Genomic DNA, 21879 nt, shown 5'->3' with positions numbered 1-21879 from the left:
AAAGAAAATTAAGAAGATAGGAGATTTGAATAGTGACGGCTGAACATTCATGATCGTTTGGAATTACTTAAAGGTGATAGTGGCACTGTGGTGATGCTTCTTTTTAAAAGTCTTTACGTTAGAGATGTATACTGAAATATTTACAAGTGGAATGATCCTATGTCTAGAATTTGCTTCGGAGTGGTAGGGAAGTAGGTGGGTATAAACCATGAGTTAATATCCAGGTCAGGTGATGGATGCTTGGAGATTCCTTACACTATCCCCTCCACTTATTTATAAATATGTTTGAGACTTTCTCTAATAAAAAACTTTACATCTAATCCTCATCAAGCGAGCAGAAAGGATTCTAAGTAGATATTTCTTTTAAATAGGAAAAGCAATTAATTAATGTATTAAAATGACCCCCCCCCCAAAACAAAGAAAAGAAAAAGTCACTGTCTTCCAGTCACATATAAATCCGGCCTTGGGGCGCCTGGGTGGCTCAGTCGGTTGACCGTCCGACTTCGGCTCGGGTCATGATCTCACGGCTGGTGGGTTTGAGCCCCGCGTCGGGCTCTGTGCTGATGGCTCAGAGCCTGGAGCCTGCTTTCGTCTCCCTCTCCCTCTGCCCCTCCCCCGCTCATGCTCTGTCTCTCTCTCTCTCAAAAATAAATAATAAACGTTAAAAAAAATCTCAAATTGGGGCGCCTGGGTGGCTCAGTCGGTTAAGCGTCTGGCTTCAGCTCAGGTCATGATCTCACGGTCCGTGAGTTTGAGCCCCGTGTCGGTCTCTGTGCTGACGGCTCGGAGCCCGGAGCCTGCTTCCGATTCTGTGTCTCCCTCTCTCTCTGCCCATCCCGTGCTCATGCTCTGTCTCTCTGTGTCTCAAAAATGAATACATTAAAAAATTTTTCTTAATCCACCCTAAAGTAGTTTCAAAGTAAAAAAGGCAGAATATGAAATACCACCCAAATAATGCAATGTCTCTTTTAAATAATATAATTCCATTTTAGAGTTTACAAGAACTAATAATTCATTGGCCTTGAATTGCTTACTCAGACTGAAAGTTTTACAGTCTAAAGTTTAAAAACCCAGGTTTTTGCTCTCTCACCTGCCCATCTGCATCCCTCTTGGCAATGTGGGGGAAAATTGTGAAAGACTTTGAAACCAACCACAAAGATTGCTGGGTGCCTCCACTAGGAAAGAATTTTCCAATTCACCCTTCTAATTTATACGACTCAGTAGACTTTCTGCATCTCTCATCGTCTTCGAACTATCTTCTAACTCTAAATTTTTGATAACTGATAGCAATGTCAGTGATTGTTGACCACAGGCATGCAAATGAAAACTGTCCCGTAGAGGGACATTGGATTTCTTTACCCTATAGAAGAAAGCAGTTTGATATCTGTTTGTAAATTCCTATCCGCATTCCCCGTTGACCTAAGCGCGAAGCTTGTGTTTATCCTTAAAACCAGTTACAATAGCTTACTGCTCTCCTCACCGAGCAGTAGGTTACATAAAATCTTTGATACTGTGTATTCTATATTTGCATGGAAGTCATGGTTTTACCTTTTAAACAAAATACTGTACGAGCGAGAAGGATTGATTTAATATTTCTCAATATTTGGTAATATGACTAGACATTTGAAAGCCCAAGAAAGAAACTAGGGCACCGGGAATGTGGTGTCAGGAAAAGGCAAGGACCCCACATTGGTGAGTCAGACATTTACGGCATTTGAGGCATTGCTACCATGCTGGTGCGAACAGAAAAGTAGGCTTGAACCCTGCTCTCAGGTAATTTCCGGTTTAGTAGAAAAGAGGGGGGATTTGGTAGCTGCACAGGCGTGATGTGAACACAACATGGCCCCTACTTTGTAGGAACTCACAGTCTGGAGTGGGAGACACAGATTCGGAGGAAATGACACTACCACTTGGTAAATGCTACGAGAGATTTGGGTGTCACAGAACCCCAGCATAGGAGCAGTTAGCTTGGCTAGCGCTCTGGAAAGGCTCCTTGGAGGAAAAAAGCCTAAGTTCAATGTCAAAGGATGCATGGTGGCTGCGAGGTGGGACAGTGGGCAGGGACAACTGTATACACAAGGGCTTGAGAGCACAGTTTTCTTGTGCCCTGCACGTATTTCCCCGTGTTCTTACCACCATAATTAGATGATATTCTATTTCTCTTCACCTTCCCCGTCTACTGGGAGGACTAGAGTGCCTGAGGCAGAAACCTCATTTTCCTCCTCTTCCTTTTTGCCTTCAGATTCACCTAACACAGCAGGTGCTCAGTAAGTGTCTCTTGAACCCAGATGAGTTCGAGTTGATTCTAGGTATGAAACAAGGTAGATAAAAAAGACATAGATGAAAAAAAAAAAAAAAAAAGACATCGATGATTGCCACAGGGGCTCAGACAGGCCCGTGTGACGACAGAGCCAGATTTACGAGTATGAATGATGTTTCTTCTTATCGTTTTTAAATGAATGGTGATGCCTGTGCTTTTCTTTCTTTCTTTCTTTTTTTCTTTCTTTTTTTTTTTTTTTTGCCTCTAAAAGTCTCTTTTGTTTCCTTGCAGAGTGAAGAGTTCCACATTTACACGCAGTACTGCACTAACTATCCAAGGTACACGCTGGGAATATACCACAGTACATTTCTGCACTTGCATACTGTTTCAGGTCGAGGGGTCCGACGTATGCTGGTGTTAGGCGTCCTGAACCTGGCCATGCACTGGGTGCCCTGGGGAGTCTCCACAGCGTGCTGACAATGGATTACGGGCTACCCAGATATCCATCCATTCAGCTCTGGGACTCCCCGCAAAGCCAGTGGGAGGGAAAGTGTGAAAGACCGTGAAGGAGACCAAAAAGGTTGGAGGTGTCCTTCCATGGAAACCTAAGTAAACCTGTTGTATTTGGCTGTGATTCTTGCCTGTTGACCCTCCTGTATGTGTGCCGTGTTTTGAAAAATTTGGGATGTGCTGAGAATGAGTTTATATAATCTAGCTGGGGATAGGATATGTTATATCTTTGCTATATAATTTCTAAGAACTATGTAAAAAGGCCTCCTCATCTCACTGGATCTTGGCTTTCGTTTCGTTTACACCGGAAGCCACACAGGAGGGTAGTGCAGGGAGGGCCACATGGACACTAGAGTGCCCATTTCAGTGAGGGAGGCCGACCGAAGACCCTGGGTCACACTGTTGGCATTTCTTTTTTCAGCAAAAGACTTGTACTGAGCATTTATTGAGTCCTAATCATTGTGTTAAGTGCTATAAATGCAACGTGTTGTTGGATTTAACCTTCATGGTAATCCAGAGATGCCAAGGGATTCAAGAAAAGCAAAGCATCCATCACAGTGCCAGGCACATAATAGGTTCTCAACAATTGCTGGTGCATAATCACCCCCGCCCCAACCCAATGTAAGGATGGAGAAACTGAGGCTCCAATAGGTTTATTGCCTTCGCAGGGCCACATAACTGACGGGTGGCCCAGCTAGAATCCGAATCGAGGTTTCCCCAACCTCAGACCCAAAGCTACTACATCCTTGTGAGGTTTCTGAAGGTTTGTGATTCTCCCCACCGCTGTGCCTTTTTGCCACTTCCCCCACGTGATCAGCAGAACTTGATGGGAGTTATCGTGGGGGACGAGCCAGGGAGATAAGAGCTACGTGCCCTGTCACCTGTCTTGGTGGAGACATGTCCCTGAGGATGACGTGGTTGGCCGGATCCACCTAGAAGAGAAGCCAGCAGGCTGAGCCCCTAGTACTGCTGCAGCAAAGAAGAACAAATGGAAACCCTGTTCAGAAGTGGCCCCGGAAAGCCAGTCTGGACAGGGGCGCCTGGGTGGCTCAGTCGGTTAAGCGTCCGACTTTGGCTCAGGTCATGATCTCGCGGTTCGTGAGTTGGAGCCCCGCGTGGGGCTCTGTGCTGACAGTGTGGAGCCTGCTTAGGCTTCTCTCTGTCTCCCTCTCTCTCTGCCCCTCCACCACTCATACTCCGTCTCTCAAAAATAAATAAAAATTGAAAATTTTAAGGAAAAAAAAAAAAAAGAAAGCCAGTGTGGATTAAAAGGCATGAAGCCTGGGACTGCGATTTATGTACAAATACTTTCCATTGAAGGAGTTTAGTCTCCCTCTCTAGACATGGGTCAAGGTATTGTGCTGCAGTGGTTTATTTGGTTAGCGCCCAACTGTGCATTGGCCAGGTTTCCCTAAAATCCAAACAAAAAACACCAAAACCCACATGTCAGCTCGTACATTTGTCACCATATCCTTATGAGCAGACACATGCAGTTTACACAGTTTCATGTAAGCAGGCCTTTCTCCTATGGTATTTGTTTCCACCTCTGTGCTGAAGGTAGCAGAAAATTGTAGAATGCCCCAACTAAATCCCGAGGACCGCAAGCTAAAAACCGGCATGGTACCACACCCCAATCCAGAGAAACCACAGAATCGGCCCCCAACTTCTCCACTAAACTCCTAACCAAGGGAAGGGGGGTGGGGACAGCATTCGAACTCTGAAGCATCAGCACATTTCTGGATGCAATTATCAGGATGAGAGATGCTAGAGGGGCTTGTTGGGGGGCGGGTGTGTAAATTTCATCATAAACATGTCATTCAAAGAAATAACATCTGAATTTGTAGTTTGGGAAGTTTCTATTAAGATTTTTCTGACTTAGTAATAAGAAAGGAAAGTACAGAATAAAGGCTGCTTTTTCTATATGAGGCTGCTTCAGGGTCAAAGGACAGGCAAAATCATTTGAGCAAGGACACAGATTTTAAGAGCCTGTCATTCATGGAGCATGGTCCCAAGCTCCACGTGTACTGGCTGGAGATAGGAGCTAATATCCCTTGCCTTCTAGCAAATGTTATGTTTTTTTCAGCGTCAAACTCCACTAAATGCAATCACGCAATAGCGTGTTAGAGAAGACCAAATGAGTGAATACAAATTAATGGAGTCCAGACTCGTGGTATGTACTAGAAGCTAAAGGTACAGGAAGAGGAGGAAGAGTAAGTCCCCTTGAGGAGAGTTTAGAATGGTTTCCTGGAGGAAGTGTTTTTTTTTTTCTTTTTGGGTTTTGTATATATCTTTTCTTTCTTATTTTATATCTTTGACTTTGACGAAGGAAAGAGACACGTTAGCAGAGAGATGCTCGACAGGCAGGCTCAGTGAGGCAGGCGCGTCCGGCGCTTGCCCAATCATGTGGTTTTCATATCCCTAGAAAAAGATTTCCTCTTGTCCCCTCGTCTCCAATCAGTTTGCTGTCTGAGGCCCCAGGTTTCCGTTCCCCTGTCTTAACAAGCCAAGAGCGCTGAGGGTTTCAGCCCATCTGACAACATTTCTTCTCCCTTTGGATCCAAGCTGGGGATATTAAATGTCGCCGGCACCCCTTGACAGATGTCCACCTTCTTCATACTAGTCACGCCCCAATAGTTTCATCTTGAAGAGACACAAGCCCTCCCTCCTTTCCCCGGTGAGGGGTGCAGGCCCTGTCAGGTCATTGTCCTCAGATGTCTGCCTGTGCCCTGAATCTGGAGTTTGGTGCACTCAGAATTGGTTGCAGGTGTCCTGTCTGTGGGTAAGAGCTCAAGCCTTCATATGGCCAAAGGGCACCTGGGCAACTGGTTCTGCCTCTGAAGAACCTTAGAAAAGACCCTTGGCTACGTGATAAAGAATAGTTTTGAAATCTCCACTTATGTGGGAAATAAACTCGTTTGAACAGATACTTCTCAAAGCAGATGGGCACAAAAGTGATTCTAATGGGTTGATTCGGACCTCCATTTCACTTCCTTCCAAGGAGTCTTGTTTGGTTGTTTGGCTCTAATTTTCTAAATGAATCCTGAAAACATGACTGACTTGGGGAGAAAGGGGCTGAAATTACTTCCACCTGCTTTCTTCTAAGTTATGAGAACATAAGATTTTAATTTACTTGTGTGTGTGACTCCAGAAGCCCACTAGCTTTTATGTATAAGGTAGGAACACTGTTTCAACTAGTCCTTGGGGATGTTGGGGCGGGTCTACTTAATTACCTTTTGCGGGGCTGGGACGCAGACGGAACTCTGACCTGGTTTCCTAGCACACTCAGGGAGGCACACTTGCTAAGAGAGGAGGTTCTCTAGCTGTTTCAGAAATTGTCATTAGAGGGATCTGTTCAAAGGGAGGTTAACCCGTGGGCCACAGCCTCCAACGATCTGCAGGGAGTATCATGCGGTTTGTACATGATACAAAGGCAACCAGCAAAAGGGGTGACAAATGTCCGGCTCGGGGCTGGATCTACTGAAGAAAGAGCTCCTTTTTCTTGGTACATTTTCTTTAAAAAAACAAATTTTGTTTAATGTTTTTTATTTTTGTGAGAGAGAGAGAGTACGAGCAGGAGACGGGCAGAGAGAGAGATCGGGAGCCACAGAATCCGAAGCAGGCTCCAGGCTCTGAGCTGTCAGAGCCCAACTCAGGGCTTGAGCTTGTGAACTGTGAGATCATGACCTGAGCCAAGGTCGGACCCTTAACCAACTGAGCCAGGAGCCCCCTATAGTGCCTTTTTCAAATCCATCCACCCAAAGAGATACCTTTTTCTAATTTGTCCAGAGACACTTTGGTCTAGCTGTAGCTCTGTTGCTACCCTACCTGTTTTAGGGCATTTACACTTACATTGGCCATTAAAACTTGAGTACCTGGGGCACCTGGGTAGTTCAGTCAGTTAAGCGTCTGACTCTTGGTTTCTACTCAGGTCATGATCTCACAGTTCACGAGTTTGGACCCCGCATCGGGCTCTGTGCTGACTGTGCAGAGCCTGCTTGGGATCCTCTCTCTCCCTCTCTCTCAAAATAAATAAATAATCTTAACAATACATTAAAACTTGAATAACTCATCTTACCATTACAACTCGGGTGAAAATATATATTCCTGTTGCAGATCAGTGGCTGTGCTAACAGAGTGCATGCGGAACAAGATGCTGGCCAAATTCTTCAGGGAACGTCAGGAAACTTTGAAACACTCACTGCCTCTGGGCTCCTATCTCTTGAAACCAGTTCAGCGGATTCTCAAGTATCATCTCCTTTTGCATGTAAGTTTCTGCCCTCACTTGAATACCTTCCAAGGGATGGGGTTTTGGCATATATATATTAAGTTGAGTCGGGGGGGGGGGGGAGTATCAGAAAAGGCTGTGGACATATGGAAACATTTTCCACATTCATACTTTACAACTGACTAATCTGCTTGGAGGAATTAGAGATATTTATATTCTGGGCCCACAGCCCCATTGACACCAGCCAAGCAAAAAGATTCATTTTAGCTCTGATTCTGATAGGGCTTGGGAGTACCTCACTCCGGGCAGTGAACAGTTTCAGGCAGAGAGTTATCATCTTAACGAAAAACAGATTTTTTTGTGTGTTTTATTTGATTTCCACGAGCCTGGCTTCAATAGGCAGTTGGGGAGCAGAGCTGTCATAGATTGGCTCTTGCCTGAGCAAAGAGAAGGGCTGAAAAAGAAGACAGATGAGGGGTGTGATGAGTGATCTTGAGCTGGGCTTAGCATCACTTCAGGGTATTTATTTCATTTCCCATTATTTGTACACAATTCAAGGAGGCTTTAGAAACAAGGGTAGAGGGGTGCCTGGGTGGCTCAGTGGTTGAGCATCCGACTTCGGCTCAGGTCATGATCTCACAGTCTATGAGTTTGAGCCCCACGTCAGGCTCTGGGCTGATAGCTCAGAGCCTGGAGCCTGCTTCCGATTCTGTGTCTCCCTCTCTCTCTGCCCCTCCCCCGCTCATGCTCTGTCTCTCTCACTCTCAAAAATGAATAAATGTTAAACAAAAAATTTTTTAAAAAGAAGAAACAAGCGTAGATATAGCTCCCACTTGCTCATGTCTGACCCTCTAGGGAAGCTGATAAAATTGGGGGAAAGTTTTGTTGCAAATAATCTCCACTGAGTAAGTAGGATTCGATCGCCTTTATCATATGAGGAAGGCATGGCACGGTGGTTAGGAGTCAGACACTGGGTCAGTCCTGCCTGGGTTCAAATCCTGTAAGTTGTCCATGTTCACTGTGCCTCACAGGCAGTCCATAAAAATGAGCTATTGTTTTTGTTTTATTATTTTTGTACTCCATTAAAAACCTTTTCTTAAAAATATTTTAATCCAGAGCTCTTCTCTGTATCAACACGTCTGCAATTTATGTTTCTTGTTAAATGATTCCAGGTTTCCCACTTGGATAATCATTCCAGTTTTGCTCAGTTCACACACATCTACAATTTTAAGGAAGCTTATGGTCCAACTTTGCTAGAAACTTCTCAGCTTTGTCTGTCTTCCTGGGTGGCTCACGTTTGGAGAATCTTGTGTCCTATGAAGCCACATCAGGGATATTACTTTAATTGTCACACTAATACTAGTGACCTCTTAGATTAGGAGGATTAATTTGCTAAATCAGTGTCCAAATAACTCTCAAATAAATAATACCTCTCCCAGGATAGATCTCCGCTGGATTGTGCTAATATAGCATTTAAGACTAGTGCATCTCAGTAATCTCTAAATATAACCTCTAGCCAAGCAGCGTCTAAGACAGCAGTTACTTAAGCATGTCGGACGTAACAAGGTCCTTACAAAGAGGTAATTAATAGGAAAAATGGCCCTTACCCTCTAAATAAGGAGCTGGTATCTTAGTTCAGGCTGCTGTAACAACGTACCATAGCCTGGGGGGCTTAACAACTTATTTCTCATAGTTCTGGAAGCTAGAAGGCCAGGATCAAGGTGCCAACATGTTCAGGTTCTGGTGATATCCCCGTCCTGGGTTCAGACTGCGAGCTCCTTGTTTCTTTACATGGTGGAGAGAGGCAAGAGAGCTCCCTGGGATCCCTTTTATAAGAACACTAATCCCATACTCTGGTTTCTCTTCAGATCGTATAAATCTTTCGCCTTTTACTATAAGAACACTAATCCCATCCATGAGGGCTCCACTCTCATAACCTAATCACCACCCAAAGGCCCCACTTCCTAATACGGGCCCAATGGGGGTTAGGGCTTCAACATGTGGCTTTTGTGGGGACACAGGCATTCAGTCTGTAGCGGTTGGTACAGAAGAACAGTGGTTAGATTAATTGAAAATTAACTTCCGGTTGCCTCTGAAGTATTTTCGCTTTTATGGTTGATTTAGAGCATTCTTTCTGTGTCATTTACATCACTTCAAAGTTGTGTAGCCATCCATGAAGATCCGCACAAGAATACACTCTGTACTCCTGAGTCTGTTTGTCCTTGAACAGGATTGCCTCTCAGGCCAGAAGAAGAAATTATCATTTTCAAGTTTATTTACTTATTTTGAGAGAGAGAGAGAGAGAGAGAGAGAGAGAGAATCCCAAGCAGGCTCCACCCACAGAGCAGAACCAGACTTGGGGTTTGATCCCATGAACTGTGAGCTCATGACCTGAGCCAAAATCAAGAGTCAGACGCTTAACCACCTGAGCCACCCAGGTGCCCCAAAAATTATTATTTTTTGTTAATTTGCTGTTGATCTGAAGCTTACCTGGGAGTTGTTACTTTAGTGGTATGGTTTCATAGGACCTTTCCAACAGCTGAGTTGAAGTGTAGAAAGAAAATGTGAATTCTTTCCCAGTTTTTAGCTAGGTGGAAAACTTGAGTATTTAGTAAAAGTAAACAGAGATTTATGAGGTAGGACTATAAAATAATGGAACTAACTTTCATAAGTTATACCATGAGATTCAATCTCCAACCTTGGACTTAATGTTCATGCATATCATAGATGCCCTAGAAATGATCTAATTAATTATAATATCTTCCTACTGTTTTATGTATGTATATAGGTTACTGTTGTCATTGTAAAAAGATAGAGCTTCAACTTAATAAGCATGTATTGACTACCCAGCTCTTCCGTAGTTACTATTGAGTAGATAAAAGATTAAATAAATGATACAATAGTCCCTGTCCTTAGGCTCTTGAGAAGGCTAAGGACATATGTCTTATGTGCTGGAAAGAATTGGAGCAGAGCTCATGGCCCTTTTGTGCCCCTGGGATTGCAAAACTCAGTGCTAAGTGCTTATGAACTTCATTTGGGCTTTAAAGCCTTGACTACATGAAAAGGCCCTTGCTGTAGAGGTACTTTTAAAGATAATGGCCGCTCTGTGTTTGACTCTGTTACATATGAAATCCTGCTTGAGACATTTTATTTCCCCTGGGAGAAAAAAAAAAAGTATGTTTTCTTTTTTAAATATTTTTTAATGTTTATTTATTTTCAGAGAGAGAGTGTGTGTGTGTGCTCACACACAAGCAGGGGAGGGGCAGAGAGAGAGAGGGAGAGAGAATCCCAAGCAGGCTCCTTACCGCCAGCACAGAGCCCGGCATGGGGCCAGACCTCATGAACCATGAGATCATGACCAGAGCCAAAATCAAGAGTTAGACGCTGAACGGACCGAGCCACCCAGGCACCCCTGTTTTCTTTTTTCTTATATTACATTGGCTACCAGGAAACTCGGCAGTCTCCAACTATAATATCAACTCTTGTATCTACTGTAACATCTCTAAGAGACTTAATGGACTCTATCATATTTTGTTTTATCCTCCTCGTCATGAAATTCTACTCTGTTGCTGGTTTTCCTAGCCCCGTCTTCGTCCCTATCTTACCACTTTGTTGTAGGTATCTCTGGTAAGTTATCTCAAACTTTTAAGGCACGCTGCTCATGTGTAAATAAATAGGCAAAAATAATATATGAGGAATGTGCCATAGAGGTACTATGTTTCATTGGCGATAGGAGAAAAATAATGAAAATGGCCAGCTCCTTTTTCTCCCCCCCAAGGAAATAGAAAATCACCTTGACAAGGACACAGAAGGCTATGATGTGGTGCTTGATGCTATTGACACGATGCAGCGAGTGGCCTGGCACATCAATGACATGAAGAGGAAACACGAACACGCGGTCCGGCTACAGGTAAACCCTCCAAACGGCAGCCCCGCTGGCACACTGACTTCTTATCACTTTCCACATCAGGTATTAAGGCTGCTCAAGCGTTGGATGTCACCCGTGGCCTTCATCACATCTGAAGAAAGATCGGGACATGGCTAATACTGATCGCTGTTTACCGCGGTGTTTACGAGAAGTTACTTTATAACTTTTAAACTAATAGTTTGCTTGGAACCCCTTCAGTAACCCAAGTTAAAAATTGGAGTCTCCCTTGAGGCACCTGGGTGGCTCAGTCAGTTAAGCGTCCGACTTCGGCTCAGGTCATGATCTCACGGTTTGTGAGTTCAAGCCCTGCGTCGGGCTCTGTGCTGACAGCTCGGAGCCTGGAGCCTGCTTCGGATTCTGTGTGTCCCTCTCTCTCTGCCCTTCCCCTGTTCATGCTCTGTCTCTCTCTGTCTGAAAAATAAATAAAAACATTAAAAAAAAATTTTTTTTAAATAAAAAATTGGAGTCTCCCAAGCCCTTCCTTACCTTATGTTAATGACAAAGAAGTAATTCTTGCTGGAAGCAGCTTTCTTCCGAGCTGTTGAAAGGGTTTTTCAGCCTCTTTTCCGCTCTCACTAGTTAATGCAGAATTGTGAGGTGGTCCATGGGTGGTGATGGGGCCGGGACCCAGACAAAGGAGAGCTAAGTCTGGAAGCAGGTCCTTTGCAGTGTTCTACTCGGGAGGAGGCTGTCTACTGTGTGTTAGTTTCCTCCTTTCTAAAATAAGACAGACCAGGGGTTTGCGAAGACCCCTTCCAGCACCAACATTTTGGACCCTAAATCTGTGGGAACTTTTGATAAATGCTAAGCCAGGGATCGTGTCCCAGGCACATAAAAAAATGCACTTTTTAAAAATAAAAGGTTGGGGTGCCTGGGTGGCTCAGTTGGTTAAGTGCCCAACTGTTGATTTCAGTTCAGGTCATGATCTCGCAGTTTGTGAGTTCGAGCTCTCATTGGGCTCTGCGCTGAGAGTGCAGAGCCTGCTTGGGATTCTTTCTCTCTGCCTCTCTCTGCCCCTCCCCCATTCGTTCTTTCTCTCTCTCTCTCTCTCTCTCTCTCTCTCTCTCTCTCTCTGTTTCTCTCTCTCCATCCCTCTTGCTCTCTCTCAAAATAAATGAACATGAAAGAAAAAAAAAGGTTAGGGGCACCTGGGAGGCTCAGTCAGTTAAGCATCCAACTCTTGATTTCAGCTCAGGTCATGATCTCACGGTTTGTGAGTTCAAGCTCCCATCAGGCTTTGCACTGAGAGTGTAGAGTCTGCTTGGGATTCTCTCTCTCTCCCTCTGTCTCTCCCCTGCTCTCTCTCTCCCTCTCTCTCAAAAAAATAAATAAACTTAAAAAAAAAATGTTTATGTTGGTCTAGAGGCTGGTGGCAGGCTTCTTCGTGTCCCTGGAGTGAGACATAAAAGCCCAAAGTGACTCCATGCTGTGTAGAGTATCTGTGGAAACTCAGGAAAAAAGATACATTATTCAGCTTATAAATTTAAGCAAAACCATAAGATGCATCTATAGGCAGCCAGAGTATGATGTGATGCAATAGACTCTCAAAAATCAAGGGAAGGCAACATTCTCATCTTTCAGGTCATGTCTTTTTTTTTGTAACAGTAAGAAAAGGTTTAATAGTTCATCATCCAGATGTTTTGTGGACTTAATATCTATTGCATATTCGGAAATGGCTAAATGACTGTTTTTTTAGACCTTGTAAATCTGTTTGGCATTCTGCAGGCATTGCTAAATCAGGCTCAGGCTCAGACTTTTATCTCCATTACCATCCATTTCCACTTTCAACCCATGGACATTTGGGTTGTCCTGTATGGGGGCCGCTTAATTAAATGCTCTTTGTGAATATGTTCATTTTTCAAAACAATAAAAAATCAGCTTTCTTAAAGAACATTGGTATGGGTGCACAGTAAAATCCCAAAGATACCTCAGGATCATGCTCTCAATTTATATTTAGCGAGCACCATTAAAAACATAATGGTAATGAAATTAATTTCCTTTCCCCAAATAAATGGGATTAACATCAGGAAATTTCTAAGATGTCTCTTACATGATTTGTCACAGGCTTTAGTTTCGAGTTACTTATATGTGGTATGGATTTCAGTTTCTGGAAAAAGGTTTCCACAGCAATAGCTCTGAAGGTTTTCTGCAGAGAATATGGGTGAGAAAGTCAAGGAAAGGATGACTCTCTGAGAAGGTCACATGCCAGTCGCCTCTTTACCTAGCTTTTGAGAGGCATAACTGCTGTCATCAGCCACAGGAGAGGGATTATCAAGGAGCAGAAATAAGTAATTGGCAACTCATCAACTAACAACTCGATTCATTTCTGTTAACCCTTATGTGACAACCCCCATAAATGTGGATATAGGTCAGGGCACCTGAGTGGCTCAGTCGGTTAAGCTTCCGACTTTCGCTCAGGTCGCCATCTCCTGATTCGTGGGTTCAACCCTGTGTCGGGCTCTGAGCTGACAGCTCGGAGCCTGGAGCCTGCTTCCGATTCTGTGTCTCCCTCTCTCTCTGCCCCTCCCTCACTCATGTTCTATTTCTGTCTCTCAAAAATAAACATTGAAAAAAAAAATCTTTTTTTAAATGTTGATTTGGGTCACGGATCATTAGACACCATTGGATGCCAAATAGACCCATTAGGCCCTGTCATAGAATATTCAGACACCACTCTTGAGATTCAGCAAATGGGAGACCTTTCCCTCTCTTCCATGGCTTCCCATCTCTTGTTTAATCACACAGAATGGTCATTTTTTCAGGAGATACAGAGTCTGCTCACTAACTGGAAGGGGCCAGACCTGACCAGCTATGGGGAACTGGTGCTCGAAGGGACCTTTCGCATCCAGCGAGCCAAGAATGAGCGGACGCTCTTCCTCTTTGACAAGCTGCTTCTGATCACAAAGAAGAGAGACGACACGTTTACGTACAAAGCTCATATCCTGGTAGGTCTGAATGTTGGCCATGGGCAAGGGCTTCGGCCGCTCGTCCCATTCTCCTCCAAGTGCACCTCACCCTCTCTCTGCTCTCCTGCTCAGTGTGGCAACCTCATGCTCGTGGAAGTGATACCAAAGGAGCCTCTCAGCTTCAGCGTCTTCCACTATAAGAACCCCAAGCTGCAGCACACGGTTCAGGTAACAGCAGAGGCCTCCCCTCCCTGCAGGGCTCGCTCTTGTAAACGATGGGCGCCGTGGGCCAGCCGGCCTTTCCAGAGCCTTCTGGCCACACGGTGTGTTTCCCGTCTCGTCAGAGGGTTATGGGAGTGTCTGAATCTCGTTCGTGGTGGAGACGTGAGTCGTCTGACCGTCCGCATTTCCTTCCGCTAGGCCAAATCCCAGCAAGACAAGCGCCTGTGGGTTCTGCACCTGAAGAGACTGATCCTGGAGAACCATGCGGCAAAAATCCCAGCTAAGGTAAGGTGCCGAGGTCCACAAACAATAAAATGTAAGGTCATCCAAGTCCTAGAAGGCAGCCTGATGGCAATAAATGTTCAACTCTAAAATAAAGAAAATGGGGAGATAGGATATTTATGGGATCAACTAAATTAGCCATGTATGTTAAAAAGATTCACAGGGCCACCGGGGTGGCTCAGTCGGTTAAGCATCTGACTTTGGCTGAGGTCACGATCTCATGGTTTGTGGGTTCAAGCCCCACGTTGGGCTCTGTGCTGGCAGCTCAGAGTCTGGAGCCTGGTTTGGATTCTGTATCTCCCTCTCTCTTTGCCCCTCCCTCGCTCATGCTCTGACTCTCTCTCTCTCTCTCTCAAAAATAAGATAAATAAACATTTAAAGAAAGATTCACATATAGGGAGATTGTGGAAGTTTTTTTTTTTTTATTGTGGTTGTTATATTTTGTTTTGGGGCTTGAGGAAGGAAAAAATCAGGAAAAGACTACAAGAAAATTTCTAGAGAAATAGTAGAGTACAGTTATGAGAAGTATTCAAAGCTATACTAAGCAGCTACTGTGAATAGAGCTAGCTGAGGTTCTGTGGGAATGCTAAGGGAAAGAAAATACAGACTCAGCTGTGAGGGAGTTTGTAGATGAGGGAGGTAGCTATACACACAACGAACTGTTTGCTAACCAGGAAGAATTAACAGAGGTATAAACCAAGTGTTGTGGAAGGATAATGTGTTCAATTACAGTTGAATAAGGAAAGGAAGGAAATGCCTTCCTTGTGAATGGGGGCATCATGTTCACAGCTCACAGACCGTGCCTTGGCGGAAGGGCTGAATCCTCAGGAGATGGAGTAGGAGGTGAGGCCAGACAAGCGGAAGGCAGTCCGCTGGGCTCTGAAGGTCTTGAAGGCCTAAGAAGTCCGAGTGCATCGGCAGTGGGAAAACACCGGAGGCTTCGGAGGAAGGAATGGCAGGGTGGCCCCTGTGTTCTGAAAGGGTGACTTTAGAAACCGTGTGACAGATGAGTTGACGAAGTGACACTGGAGGCGGAAGAAGAATGAGCAAGCCGCCACAGTAGTCTAGCAAAGAGACGAGGGGCCCTTCGGGGGAGCCACGGCAACGGGGGGCGGCGGGGGGGAGCAGGTGCAAAAGCTCTCAGGGAGGTTGAGCAATGGTCTGTCACCCACTAAGCGCATGAGGAAAGAGAGAGATGGGAGTCAAGCATGAGTCAGGGGTTGAGCCCAGAGGACAGTGTGGAGTTCTGAGATAAGGAGAGGAACCAGTTGGATGGGAGTGAGGAGAAGCTCTCACAAGTGCATGCGAGGAGGAGGCGGGTCGGCCCCAGGTGGAAATTCAGGTCTTGGAAGCTGCGGGCCTGGAGGCTCTCTTGACACAGACAGCGATTGAGGCCCCGAGCTTTGAGAGGATGGCCCATGAAAGCCCGTGAAGGAAAGAAGCCCTGGGAATCCCAACATCTAAGTGATCTGCCAGCGGGTGGGGACCTAGAGCACCACCAAGAGGGGTTAGGTGGGAGGCCCTAAGAAAACCCAAGGAGAAAGCTGTGCTGACAGAGGAAGAAAAGGATCTCAGAGAGCGTGAGGGGGCAACCGTCTGCAAGGCTGCAGGGGGCGAGGCAGACTCCAACAGAAGAGTGGATAGACGGGTTGGCAACCGAGAGATAAAGGAGAGACTGCAGTGCGTGGCGGAAAAAAGCAGAAATGAGAAGAGGCAGACTGGGTACAGACTTCTTGAACACAGTTCAGAACACTTACCAGGCGGTGGTTTGAGGAGTGAGACACTTGGTGCAGGTGAAGCACACCGTGGACGTGACTGTCGGCGGAGGGAAGGAGAAAGGGAAGGAGAGCAGAAAGATGAGCGGAGGAATGCTCTTTGGGAGCCATTTTGGGGAGCGGGGAGGGTGGGATCAGGAGCACTGGGTGCGAGGTTGGTCTTGGGAAGAAAGAAGACAAATGAGAGAACCTTTGAGACAGACTTGAGTGAAGATAGGAGAGTTGGATTTTCCTGGGGTTGGCGATGATGTCATCTGTTGGCTGGGGGGCTGGGGGCGCCCAGGGGGGTTTGGGCCCCTGAGGGAAAGTGGAAAGGCTCAGAACACTTGCTAAAGAAAGTGGTCCCGTGTGCAGGGATAACTACAGGGATGGGTGCATCCAAGACCCAATGAAGGGGGTCACCGTGGATCAGTGCGGTGAGGTAATTTAAAAATCTGCTCAGCAACTTGGAAACAAGTGTTGAGGAACCATAGCGCAGGTGGGTTCCCCAAGGTGAAGGTCAGCAGAACCAGTACAGGGGAAGGTTAACAGGACAGGGGAAGGTGGGTGCTAATCAGCACATGGGTGCGGTGACCGAGCGTGATTTCCGGGCTGAGCGGAGAGGGAAGGCACCCAGGAGACTGGGCATGGCTTGAAGGACTGCTGGCTATAGAGTCCAGGAACCGGCACAACAGCAGCCAAAGGTGGGCAGGTGGAAATACGGAGGTCTGTAGCTGAAGTAGAGACTTGTAGAGCCCCTGCCTTAGAAGCAAAGCAGTTCCCCGTGCTGCTAAGGTCCTGGGGCCGCTTCTGATTGTGTGTCGCTGTTCTGGAGTGGAGGAAAAGGTTGTCAGAGAAAAAGTGGCGTGAGGTAAGGGTAGAGAATACATTGTCAGCGGTGACAACGGATGGTGACATGGTCCTTGCTGGGCGGGGCGGGAGTGACGTGGAACAGAAAGTGGGATGACGGCCATGGGGGTAGAACTAGGGGGAAATAAGAAACATGAACATTGCGGAGAAAAGAGAGTCCATTTCACTCTGGGTATTTTGAGAAGCACTCGAAGCTCATTCTCAGGGGCTGTCAGCAATGATCTTGTGCCCAGGAAGTGAGTGTGCAAAGGTGTGTGCTTTGAGTTAAGCATGAGTCTCATTTCATCGGAGTGTCGAGAGCTGGAAGGTACAGCTCATGCAGAGAGGTGATGGCGTTTTCTTCATGGTTGGTTAGTGGGTTGCTGGCCCTGTGCCTCGGAATGCCCTTCTGAGCAATGACCCAGTGTCTTTGACATGCCCCACCTCTGGTTCACCGGTGAACTGGGAAAATCAGAACTGCCGGAGGATTCTGAAAGGCCGTTACAAAGCAAGACTAGCTGACATACCTGTCCTCTTCCTCCTACACAAGATGTGTGGGTTCCAGGGGGGTTTCCCTTTGTGCGTTAAAATGATGAATACAGTCACAAGGCAGGTGCATCTCTGTACCCAAATTCCTGACCCTGACCGTGACCCTTTTACAATCGAAGCATTACTTGTTCCGCCACAACTTCTAGAACACACGTACAGTGGGCTAACTGCTTTGTGTCTTTAGTTCGGCCTCAGCAAACCACCTTACGAGAAAGATCTTACTCACCCCACTATGGAGAAGTAAAAGCAGAAGGTCAGGGACATTAAGTGAACTGCCCACGTTTATGTGGCAAGTGCATGAGTGAGCCTGAGTCAGACACAGGTCTGGCTGGCTGCGGAGGGCAAGCCTTAACCATATTGCCCCCAATGGCAACGAAAATTCACTTATTTAATAGACTTCATCCCCTATAATGTGATAATAATTTTCTACTTTATTGAAGCAGGATTATTATTAAGCTAAACTGTCCACTTCTTTCTTCAAGGCTTTTTCTTATTATTTGTTTTTTCTCTAAAGCTTTCAAAATCTGTGTATTCCTATTAGGTAAAAGAAATGCATAATGAGGAATTTTTGTGAACATCAAAAAATGCATCACAGCCCTCTAACAGTGTTACCACAAGCTGATGGAAATTCGTGTTTGTGGCTCCTCCCAGCTTCCTTGAGTTCCTTTAATTCGGCGATGGTCCCTGGCTGACTCCTAGAGGAAGATGTGGGAATTGTACTTTCCTGAAATGAAATGTCAAGACAGGAAAAATAAATACCGAGTTCGTCAAGTCGAGTTTATAGATACCAGGAAGCTTCTTGGAAATAGCCGTTGTGTTTATTCATATACGTAGTGTATAAACTCACTCTCGTCCTGGTTGAGAATAAAGATAGAAAGGTAGAGGCTTTTGCAGTTTATATAATCACCTGGTCCTTTAAGGGTGCTTCACAGAAACTGAGCTCACATTGGCGTTTGAAAGTAATTCCAACTAGTCATTGCAAACTCCGAATATATGATAAAAATATCAGTGTTACAAAATATATGCATTTGTTATCTCAGACTTAGGGTGGCTTCAACAAGCCTTTTTTTTTTAAACCTTCCTCCTCCTTTATTTGTTTATTTTTTTAACTTTATTTTTGGGGGAGAGAGAGGGAGCATGAGCAGGGAGGGCCAGAGAGAGAGGGAGGGAGAGAATCTCAAGCAGGCTCCACACCATCAGCACAGAGCCTGATGTGGGGCTCGATCCCACGAACTGTAAGATCACGACCTGAACTGAAAAAAAGAGTCAGATGCTTAAACAACTAAGCCACTCGGGCACCCCTTCACCTCCCTCTTTTTTTTAAACTAGATATTACCATTTATTTTTATTTTTTTAAGTTTGTTGTATTTATTTAGAGAGAGAGAGAGAAAAAACACATAAGTGTGAGCAGGGGAGGGGCAGAGAGAGACGGAATCCCAGGCAGGCCTCCGCACTGTCAGCACAGAGCCCAGCGTGGGGCTTGAACTCAGAAACCATGAGATCATGACCTGAGCCAAAATCAAGAGTCAGACGCTTAACCGACTGAGCCCTAAACATTACCAGTTCGCCCAAATGTTTTCACTGTGCTATCACGGATTGCGGCAAAATACAAGAAAAATTATTTTTAAGGTGATTTTTAGTCTGATGTCCGTCAGTTACGTTACACGACCCCTGAAAAATGAAAATGATGTGAGAGGAGTTCTACCTAAACTAATTTTTTTTCCCTCTTTGAATCCTCAGGCAAAATGACTCATGTCAGGGTCATTAACCATCTCTCTTTTTTTTTTTTTTTTAATTTTATTTTTAACGTTTATTTATTTTTGAGACAGAGAGAGACAGAGCATGAACGGGGGAGGGGCAGAGAGAGAGGGAGACACAGAATCGGAAGCAGGCTCCAGGCTCTGGGCCATCAGCCCAGAACCCGACGCGGGGCTCGAACTCACGGACCGCGAGATCGTGACCTGAGCTGAAGTCGGACGCTTAACCGACTGAGCCACCCAGGCGCCCCATTAACCATCTCTTTATATCTCCCTAAACATTAACCACATTGGCAACAGGGACAATGGCCAGAAGCCCCAAAGCAGTAAAGCTGTGAGCGTTGAGGTGGGGAGAAAGATGTGTGAAGGAAGCCCCGGTCAAGGTTTATCTGGCCCAATCCCTTGGCGGGTGGGTGGTGACTTCGCTGCGTTTAGTGCGTATCAGTTGAGCCTAGTAGCAACTCTGAAAGGTAGGTCCGGTCTTGCCATTTGTGGCTAAGGAAACACCTCCAGCTAGGAAAGCACGAGAGCCGTGTCGCAAACCGTGTCCTCAGGGCCCTTCCCCCTGCCTGGGAGACTCTAGGGCACGGGAGAGACGAGTTACAGGCGTGCTAGAGAGAGCCAAGAGAGGTAGCTAAGGATAATCACAGAGCATTTGGACAGAGGAAAACTGGAAACTCCCAGCAATCTTTTTTGCAACAATTCAGAACAGTTATAAGGCCCCAGTGATTTGGAGAAGGCTGGAGGTATGGATCCTAGACCCCTATCCCTTGAGCCTTTGGTTCAGTAGATCAGGGTTGAATAGCCAGGATCTACATTTTATAATGGGCTGACCGCCAGATGCCGGGTTTTAGAAACCTTAGTGAAAGGCTCCCCCCACTTCCTCCTTCCCACCTCTCCTTTTCTCTCTCTCCCCCCCTTCTTCTCCCCCTCTTCTTCTCTCCTTCCTTCCTTCCTTCCTTCATTCCTCTCTGTCTTCCCTTCTCTCCTTCCTTCCTTCCTTCCTTCCTCTCTGTCTTCCCTTCTCTCCTTCCTTCCTTCCTTCCTTCCAGATGGAGGCTGTAAGCTTAGCTCTGCTGATCGTGCAGCACGTGCGATCCACAGGAGGCACTCATCTGTTTGAAGCCCTTGAACTGTGTGTTAATGCCTAAAAGAAATAAGGAGTTTTTTAAAGCTTTTTCAAAAATCCCTTATTCCGGTGGGACAAGACCTGTCTCACGATAGCGATAGGTAGTTTAAAGAAAAAACAAAGAGTAATTGTAGTTATAGATGCACTTTCTTTCTTACAGGCCAAGCAAGCGATACTTGAAATGGATGCCATTCGTAAGTTTTGTTTTCTTAATACAATTTGAAACCTTCTTGTCTACTTGTATCTATCATCTTTTCTATCTTAAAGTGTATAAAAATGTCAATTGTAAGAAAAGCACAGTTCTTTCTTCACTGTTTTCACAAGTGGAGCTGGCGGAGGGTATCCTCTTTTCCTTACGCATTGACTCGTTTGTATATGGATTTCGCTGCTTTATCTATGAGTCGCCTGATGGCCGGCCCCATGTCCAGATCTCTGTGTCAGCTGCAAATGTAACATACGCTTCCAAGGTCAACTCTTACCCTCCCCTCCGCCTCCACCAAAACTCAAGGTTTTACATACATTTCTGGCCGCACCCCACTGAAGGATAACCTGTTGATTACCTGCAAGGATCATGCCAACGAGACAGTGAATGGTTTCCCCGATGCAGCTCATATTTGAGAATTACCACTGCTCCACATACGGGATTGTATTTCCAGGCTTATAAAAACAGGCAAAAAATGAATACAAGTGAGGTCTTTCCTAGAACATAAAACCTGGCTCAACACCGTTTATCGATTCTTGTTCTCTCCCAGATTAAATAGACTACGAAGAGAATCAGTGATTTCAGAGACTGACAACCGGGCCAAACAAAAACTTGTACTTAACACATCTGAAATAACTTACTTTTGAGGCATCTTTCCCCAGGTACAAATACTGATTCACGTCCCTTCCATGCTGCTGGCGGTTAACTCTGCTGAGAAAGCAAGAGGCGTTAGTGAGGGAGAAAGATAAGCTTCCTCCCCACATGGCTGAGGTCCCCCATTTCATATCCGGCAGCTCCTGAGAGATGATGGGACGTGACCCCAACTAGAAGGCTAGGCTGGGGCCTGCTGCCCTGTCTTCTCTAACGCCCCCACCCCCGCCCATTTTATTCATTGGAAAGCTCTTGAAGACTTTTTGGTGGGGCGCCTGAGTGGCTCAGTCAGTTGAACGTGTGACTTCAGCTCAGGTCGTAAGTCTCACGGTTTGGGAGTTGGAGCCCCACATCGGGCTCACTGCTATCACCACAGAGCCTGCTTGGGATTCTCTGTCCCCCCCCCCCCCCACCCCTCCCCTGCTTGCACTCTCTCTCAAATAAACATTGGGGGGGAGAAAAGGGTTATTATTTTTTTAATAAAAACGCTCTAAAGAGAAGGCAGAGTCATGGAGGGGCATGTAAACGTTAGGACGAAAGGGGAGGTGCGTGGGTGGCTCAGTCGGTTAAGCATCTGACTCTTGATTTTGGCTCAGGTCATGATCTCATGGTTGGTGACTTCAAGCCCCACATCGGGCTCTACACTGTCCGTGAG

General features: G+C 45.7%; 1 protein-coding gene and 1 long non-coding RNA gene across 11 annotated transcripts in view; one reads left to right on the top strand and one right to left on the bottom strand.

Annotated features, from left to right (window-relative positions):
- Positions 1-21879, top strand: part of PLEKHG1 (pleckstrin homology and RhoGEF domain containing G1) — a 227080-nt gene that overhangs the window by 186210 nt on the left and 18991 nt on the right. For all 7 annotated transcript variants that reach the window (XM_053222103.1, XM_053222101.1, XM_053222098.1 and 4 more), the window contains 7 exons: positions 2552-2598; positions 6884-7034; positions 10774-10905; positions 13686-13868; positions 13962-14057; positions 14250-14336; positions 20532-20565. In XM_053222103.1, coding sequence (XP_053078078.1) covers positions 2552-2598; positions 6884-7034; positions 10774-10905; positions 13686-13868; positions 13962-14057; positions 14250-14336; positions 20532-20565 — 730 coding nt within the window. The remainder of the gene's footprint in view (positions 1-2551; positions 2599-6883; positions 7035-10773; positions 10906-13685; positions 13869-13961; positions 14058-14249; positions 14337-20531; positions 20566-21879) is intronic.
- LOC113598624 (uncharacterized) overlaps positions 13494-21879 on the bottom strand; it is a 41625-nt gene continuing 33239 nt past the window's right edge. For 2 of the 4 annotated variants that reach the window (XR_008298266.1, XR_008298267.1), the window contains 3 exons: positions 20932-21028; positions 18098-18209; positions 13494-14419 (listed from right to left, as the gene is read on the bottom strand). This is a non-coding gene — a long non-coding RNA (uncharacterized LOC113598624). The remainder of the gene's footprint in view (positions 14420-18097; positions 18210-20931; positions 21029-21879) is intronic. The other 2 variants (XR_008298268.1, XR_008298269.1) reach the window with 1 other exon arrangement.

The sequence above is a fragment of the Acinonyx jubatus genome, chromosome B2 (genome assembly GCF_027475565.1).
Source record: "Acinonyx jubatus isolate Ajub_Pintada_27869175 chromosome B2, VMU_Ajub_asm_v1.0, whole genome shotgun sequence".
Classification (NCBI taxonomy): Eukaryota; Metazoa; Chordata; class Mammalia; order Carnivora; family Felidae; genus Acinonyx; species Acinonyx jubatus.
Note: the sequence above shows the minus strand (reverse complement) of the source record. Positions and strands in the feature narration are given on the sequence as shown.